Raw genomic sequence first — 7,318 nt, 5'->3', positions numbered from 1 at the left:
AAGTTACTGATAATAAGATATATAATATATATAAACATAAAAAATTGCATAGGGCAGTGAACACTTAAGGACTTACAAACTTTTCATATCTTTGTTCCAAAAAATAGAGAGTTCCAGGGCTGGCAGCTTATTTCCTTAGTATATTCCACTGTAAAGTCAAGAGGTTTGGGGAATGTTCTTGTTTGTTTTCTGGTGTTATGATTTATAATGATTTATACGGATTACTCTAAAATGTCTGTTGCGTGTATGTTGTTTACCCACATGGAGTCATCAGAGATTCGTTCTACATATTGTATCCTGGAATACCAAAAGGAATTTTCTAGTAAGAAGAAAAACATACAGAATATGTCTTCACTATTGGGTAACTCTCAGATTTGTACCACTCAGAGTTTTTGGTAAAACTAGGCTAATGGGATGTTTAATATCAGAGTTATTGTCTTTCACTTCCATATCTAGCACTGGATAATGTTTTTCCTGGGGAGCACATATTTTTGTCGAGTCCTTTGTTCTCGGACTTGACATGGAATTCTAGAGGAAACCAGAAGTCGTGGCCCTAAGCCACCTCCCTCCAGGACCACTCTCTACCATCCAAGAACTATACACATGTTAATTCTGTTTTATGTTCTGTGATTCTGTGGTAGACTCAATGCTTTGAGAGCCTGGAGTTATACTTACGTGGGTTAGTGGCTCTAATGAAGTGCTGAATTGGCTCTTCACCTCCCAGACGGATCAGAAGCCGCAGAGGGGAGAGGGGGGCGCCCTTGCTGGAGAGGTCCACTCGCACCTTTCACATCAGCCGCCAGAAGAACTACGCCAGAAACCTGTGTGTGAAATACCATCTGCTCTTCATGCAGAGTGAGGTCAACCATATGAAAGTGCAGAGATTATTCAAGCCTCCTTTGCCAAAAATGTGTATTGTTCCCAGCTGTAAGCTCGTGGTGCCCGATACGTTTTAGCATGAAACAATAAAAATAGATTTATTTTCATTTAATAGAGTTGTCCCCTAGGCCTGGATTTTTTCAGTAGCTGCTTTGCAGAGGGTAGTACTTTTTCATAGATTAAATGTCAACATCGAGCATTTAATTTTCCCAAAGGGATGTAGCTCCTGGCAGCTGCTCTAGTCATCCACAAGGGAGGGCTGGGAAGATAGGAATTACTTGGTCAGACGGTGGAGGCAGAGGCAAGTAGCACTTCCCGTGCACACTGAGCAGGCTGAGTTCAGCTCTGCAGAGCAAACTCTGGTTGTACAACCACGGGGCCAAAGAAGGCACCTTGGCTGGAAGCCTTCTCTGCCTGTGCAGTGCAGAGGTTAGGTGCTCAGCCTTGAGAGCCTCACTGCCTGTGGTACCAGCCGTGTGGCCTTGGGCAAGTTACTTAACCCCTCTGTGACTCAGTTCCCTTTTCTGAAAAATGGAGATATAATACCACCTTCCCAAGAGATATTAAGGATAAATGTCTCAAAATACGTAGAATGCTTTGAATAGGGCCTGGCCTGGGAGGTGAAGGACACCATTCAACCCAGAACAGTTGCCCGGTTTTGAGCCTGGGGCCTGAAGATTTGCAAATGTTGGAGGTTCAAAAAGAGCACCAACCTGAGATTTTGTCCTTTAGCATGAGGACTGAAGAGTCAGGACGAGGCAAGGACAATGGCTTGTATGTTTCAGTGACATTCAGTGCCCAGTCCGGATGCTAACTAAAATTAACCATCTCCTGTCCGACCGCTGATACTTTGGGAAAAGTGGCTTGGCATAAGAAAGCCAATAACAATTCTTCCAGCCTTTTAGACATCCCTCATGAAAGGATCGCAGTAGAAATCTGGGCAGTGCAGGGATGCAACCTTCCAAAACTCCAGGCTGGAGGCAGAGGGTGTGCACAAAACTCACCTTTAGATCTGAAGTATATAGCTGGACTGGAATAGCAAGCTGACAGATAATAATGTCTTTATCAGGGGAATGTATAAAGAAAGAACAACAGTAGAGACAGTAGAGGGAAAATAATTTATTTTCATACTGTTTCAGTGAAAACTTAGGAAGAAACATAATCTTTCTACTAAGAGGAGTTTGAGAGGAGGGTGTGGGAGAGTGAGGAGGAGGAGCTGTCTTGCTCTGTCAAATGATGGTGTCCTTAGTCGAAGGGATTGCACAGATTTCATAGAGTTGGGAGGTCCTCATCTTGAGTTCCCGGGCCACCTGACAGATGGAAAAAGGCCAACAGCAGTGCACCGCCAGCCAGTCCTCACACAAAGTGCCCTAGGGCAAGACCAGGGTTCTATCACAGTCTCTGTTCACAATCACACAGACTCATTCCCACTCCCCCAGGGACCTACACCGTGTTACCTGCCGGCCCGTTGCCCACTGCTTCCAAGATCCACCAGCCTCCTTAAGTCAACACCCCGGGACCCCAGGTTGCCCAACTGCTAAGCAGCTCAATTGCTAATCAACACCTGCAATTTATAGCCCTGTCCTTCGGACTTTTGACATGGGCCTCAGACTTGAAACCACTGATTTGTCTACTGACGTCTTCCATTTTTTTCTCGTAGGACCTAATATTTATAATTACCTTATTTATTTCTTTGGAGTAGATATAATAAATGCCTGTGGTCCAAAATTCCCACAGTAAGAAGGGACAGGAAGTAAAAAGTAAACCCCCCTCTACAGCTGGCCGAACTTATCCAGTCACCTGTCTGGGGGCAGCTGTTGTTACCACTTTCTTGTATATACCTCGAGATAAATTCTATGTCTATGTAAGCATATTCTTTTCATGTAAATAATTGCATACTTCTGTGCCTTTTTGTTTTTTCACTTAAAAATACATCATAGGAAGGCCGGGTGCGGTGGCTCACGCCTGTAATCCTAGCACTCTGGGAGGCCGAGGCGGGTGGATCATTTGAGCTAAGGAGTTCGACACCAGCCTGAGCAAGAGCGAGACCCCGTCTCTACTAAAAAAAAATAGAAATAAATTACTTGGACAGCTAAAAATATATAGAAAAAATTAGCCAGGCATGGTGGCGCATGCCTGTAGTCCCAGCTACTCGGGAGGCTGACGCAGGAGGATCACTTGAGCCCAGGAGTTTGAGGTTGCTGTGAGCTAGGCTGATGCCATGGGAACAGAGTGACACTCTGTCTCAAAGAAAAAAAAAATATAGGAGTCTGGGCGCAGTGGCTCATGCCTGTAATCCTAACACTCTGGGAGGCCGAGGCGGGAGGATTGCTTGAGCTCAGGAGTTTGAGACCAGCCTGAGCAAGAGCAAGACCCCATCTCTACCAAAAATAGAAAAATTAGCTGGGCGTAGTGGCACGTGCCTGTAGTCCCAGCTACTTGGGAGGCTTAGGCTGGAAGATCGTTTGACCCTAGGAGTGGCTATGATGACACCACTGCACTCTGGCCCAGACAACAGAATCAGACCCTATCTCAAAAATAAAAATTAAAAAAAAGAAGAGTAAATCTAGACAGATGTCATACTATTCTTGGGTACTATTCTTGTAATTTTTATGTAAGTTTAAAATTATTTCCAAGGGAGGCTGAGGCAGGAGGTTATCTTGAGCCCAGCAGTTTGAGGTTGCAGTGAGCTACGATGATGGCATTGCACTCTACCTGGGTGACAGAGTGAGGCTCTGTCTAAAAAAAAAAAAAAATTGTATCTCAGGGATTTCATAGACTATATAAAATGATGCCCTTTTTTAACTATCCACATCTTAATATACGTAACTTGTCTCTCCGCAGCCTCTCATGTACCTCAGCTTCAGCTGTGCTGAAAATCGACTGGCTCTTTGAAGGGCTCCCAGGGAACCCCATCGTGAAATCTGCATATGGCACATGGGCTATATTTTAAGTCACACCTCCCAAGTATATTCTCCAAATCTGGTGTAATTCCACCTGCCATCTTCTCTTGATGTAATAAGAGACAGAGAGACAGAAATGTGGTTTTATTTCTCTAGATGGAAGGTGATGTGTGTTGGTTTAAGGAGTAAGACTAATCACGGCTACATGCTCCTACTACTCTTCATCAAAGCACAGCTCAGGGAGCATAATTTGTCCGATGGGCTGGGGACAATGTGCATCATAATTTCCCCTTAGAAATACCCTGCACAACACGGCATTTTAGTTAACTTATACTTCCTGGTAAATAATGAAATCAAAACATTTCTTTCTTTTCCTTTCCTTTCCCAACGTTTCCCACTAAGCGTGGTATGTTTAAGCATCTTCGCCTACACATCTTTTTTGGTTTTTGGTTTTGTTTTTTTTTTTTTTTTAAAATCATAGGTTTGAAAGGCATCCAAGTTCTCACATAAATTCAGATTCACATATACCTTCAAACACACTTACCTGTATTTTATGTCTCTCCCTGGTGCCAATTCTCAGTGCAAAGGTGGAGCCAGGTAACAATGGCCAACAAAGACACTCTCCATAATGCCTGGCAACGTCACACTCAAGACACAGTGGACAACATAGACCACAGAAACCTGTCAATAATCACAGCAAATAAAGCCAAGGTTCTTAGATGTTCTTGAAGTGACTTCACATCTCAGAGGGCATTTACAACTCTATGCCGTCAATTAAATGCTGTGTTGTCTCCCTGAAATCAGGGCCTGAGATTGAATAACCAATTTTCAAAACTCAGTGTATAAAAATTGTCTTCTAGCATTGACTATGATACTTTTTTTTTTTCCTGTCAAGAGAAAAGCATTAAATAATTTTTAACAGTTGAATCATAACTGTTGCATGTATTTAATTTCAGTCGTTAAAATAGATACTGTATACAGGATACTTTTGAATAACAGACATTTTTTTCTCTAAATGTGATTGAAAGGTCTTTTATGGTACACGGATTTTGCCTCCTATTCTTATCAGGGCTTTATTCTATTTCTCAGACCAGAAGGTTACTCTAATTTTTGTTGGTTTTATGGAGCCACTGACATCTGCCAGTTTTAATCTGCAAACTATTAGGGGCTTAGTTGCTTGAACATCAACTGGAAACAATTTGTCATTTATTAGTTCATTCATCTTTAACCACTGATATTGTTTCTTACACATTCTGCATGAAACTTCTAACACAGAAGTTCTATTCTAAATATGTTTTGGGTCACAGACTCTTTTGAGAATATGATGATAGCTATGAACTCACTCCACAAGGGAAAAGAAAAATACATGCACACAGACATGCAAAATTGTGCATTCAATTTCATGGGGTTCATGGATCCATTGAAAACTATTAACGGACCGCAGGTTAAGAACCCCTTATATACAGTTAAGATGTTACGTCATCTATCATTGCAAAAGATGACAACCCGGATGAACACAAATAACGAGGACTATGAAACAGCAAAAATACCAAGCTAACCATCATCTTTTTTTTTTTTTTTTTTGAGACAGAGTCTCACTGTGTTGCCCGGGCTAGAGTGCCATGGCGTCATCCTAGCTCACAGCAACCTCAAACTCCTGGGCTCAAGCCATCCTCCTGCCTCAGCCTCCCGAGTAGCTGGGACTATAGGCATGCGCCACCATGTCCGGCTAATTTTTTCTATGTATTTTTAGTTGTCCAATTAATTTCTTTCTATTTTTAGTAGAGACGGGGTCTCACGTTTGCTCAGGCTGGTCTCGAACTCCTGAGCTCAAACAATCCGCCCGCCTCGGCCTCCCAGAGAGCTAGGATTACAGGCGTGAGCCACCGTGCCCGGCCGCTAACCATCATCTTTGAAAAACGTATTCAATAAATACTTTATTGAGTCCTAATTTTTATACGAAAAGATGTACAGGTCGTAAGTGTTCAGTTGGATGAGTTTCAACAAGCATATTCACCCAAGTAACCAAGCATATGGAATATCGACTTCACCCCAGAGTTCCTCATGCCCTTTCCAGTCAATTCCAGCCCTCCCACGCCCCACTCCATAGGCAACCACTGTTCTGATTTCTATTCTCATAGATGAGTCTTGCCTCTTCTTGGACTTCATATAAATGGAATCATGCTTACTTTTGTTTCTGGATTCTTTCATTCAACATCATGCTTTTTGCTTCATCTATATTGTTATGTGAATCTGTGGACCGTCTTCTTTATTGTTGAATAATATTCCATTGTATGAATATTTCACAAATTGTTTATCCATTATCCCATCGTCATTTGATTATTGCATTTTTTGCTATTACGAATAAGACAGCTATGAATACTCATCTATTTTATTTCACCTGGGTGAATTTCTGGAAGGGGAATTGTTAGATCAGGGGGTAGATATATGTTTAACTCTGAAAGAAATGACAGATAGTTCTCCAAAGTATTTGTACCATTTTACACCCCCACCAACAATGTGGAGAGTTCTAATCTTGCCACATCCTCGCCAACATTTGCCATTGTCCATCATTTTTATTTTAGCTATTCTAGTGAGTGTGAAGTGGTAGTCACCATAGCCTTTTAGTGTACCAGACACAAAAGCTCACACACCATGACACCAGCACCATAGAAGAACTTCCTGTCAATGGACTATCTCTGCCTACCCCTTGTCCTGCAAGAGCGAGTGCCACAAAGTCCCACTCCCAAATTCAGTGATAAAGAGGCAGAAAACTCGGAATGCTGTTTTACCTTAGAACCTCCCAAGGATGCTCCAGGACTCTGGACTGCTTCAACTTGGGTGCATAGTGGAGGAAAGCAGTCCAAGTGCACAAAGGGCATGCAGGCAGGGGAGGTGGGAAAGGAGCAAGCAGTCTACCTTCAAGGATCAGGACATCTGTTTTGTCTATTCTGGAATCTAAAGACAATCACTAAATCACCTACTGTAGCTATCACTTGGCCCAAAGCAAACTTTGAGTTCAGCCCCTAATAAGTCTGGGATACTTCACCCCACATTTAAAAACAATCCCAGAGAGATCAGCAGGCCCCACCCTGCACTGATAGCCAGCATGGACAGCTTAGAGGACAGCAAACAGCCCCCTAAACCTACAGGGAGTAAAGTGCTCACACTGTATGCAACCTTGAATCAGGGGAATTTGGAATTAATGGTACATAAAAATCAATCAGCTCTCACTTTATGTGTGGATTGCAAAACAGTGTAAATCCCTGCAAATAAAAAAATTAATCAAAAATTGTTAAAGCTGGCAATTGTAAAGCTGGCAAACTAAGTGAATAATAAATCGTGTTTACACAACTGCATCAGCTGCACCAGTTTAACTGGTAAAGAGAAATGCCCGTCGTCATTAATAAGTATACTGTAAAGAAGTTGTTTATGGGCCGGGCGTGGTGGCTCATGCCTGTAATCCTAGCTCTCTGGGAGGCCGAGGCGGGCGGATTGTTTGAGCTCAGGAGTTCGAGACCAGCCTGAGCAAGAGC

The 7,318-nt window shown here is 42.6% G+C and overlaps 1 protein-coding gene across 1 annotated transcript in view; it reads right to left on the bottom strand.

The window, feature by feature from the left end:
* Positions 1-1,983: 1,983 nt before the first annotated feature.
* The window catches only part of PLAC8L1 (PLAC8-like 1), an 18,083-nt gene continuing 12,748 nt past the window's right edge, over positions 1,984-7,318 (bottom strand). The window contains exons 3-4 of the mRNA XM_012658271.1: positions 4,327-4,463; positions 1,984-2,249 (exon numbers count right to left, since the gene is read on the bottom strand). Coding sequence (XP_012513725.1) covers positions 2,109-2,249; positions 4,327-4,463 — 278 coding nt within the window. The 3' untranslated portion in view covers positions 1,984-2,108. The remainder of the gene's footprint in view (positions 2,250-4,326; positions 4,464-7,318) is intronic.

This window comes from Propithecus coquereli, unplaced genomic scaffold, assembly GCF_000956105.1.
Source record: "Propithecus coquereli isolate 6110/MARCELLA unplaced genomic scaffold, Pcoq_1.0 Scaffold58, whole genome shotgun sequence".
In the NCBI taxonomy this organism is placed as follows: domain Eukaryota; kingdom Metazoa; phylum Chordata; class Mammalia; order Primates; family Indriidae; genus Propithecus; species Propithecus coquereli.
The sequence above is the reverse complement of the archived record's forward strand: the minus strand, read 5'-3'. Positions and strand labels throughout refer to the sequence as shown.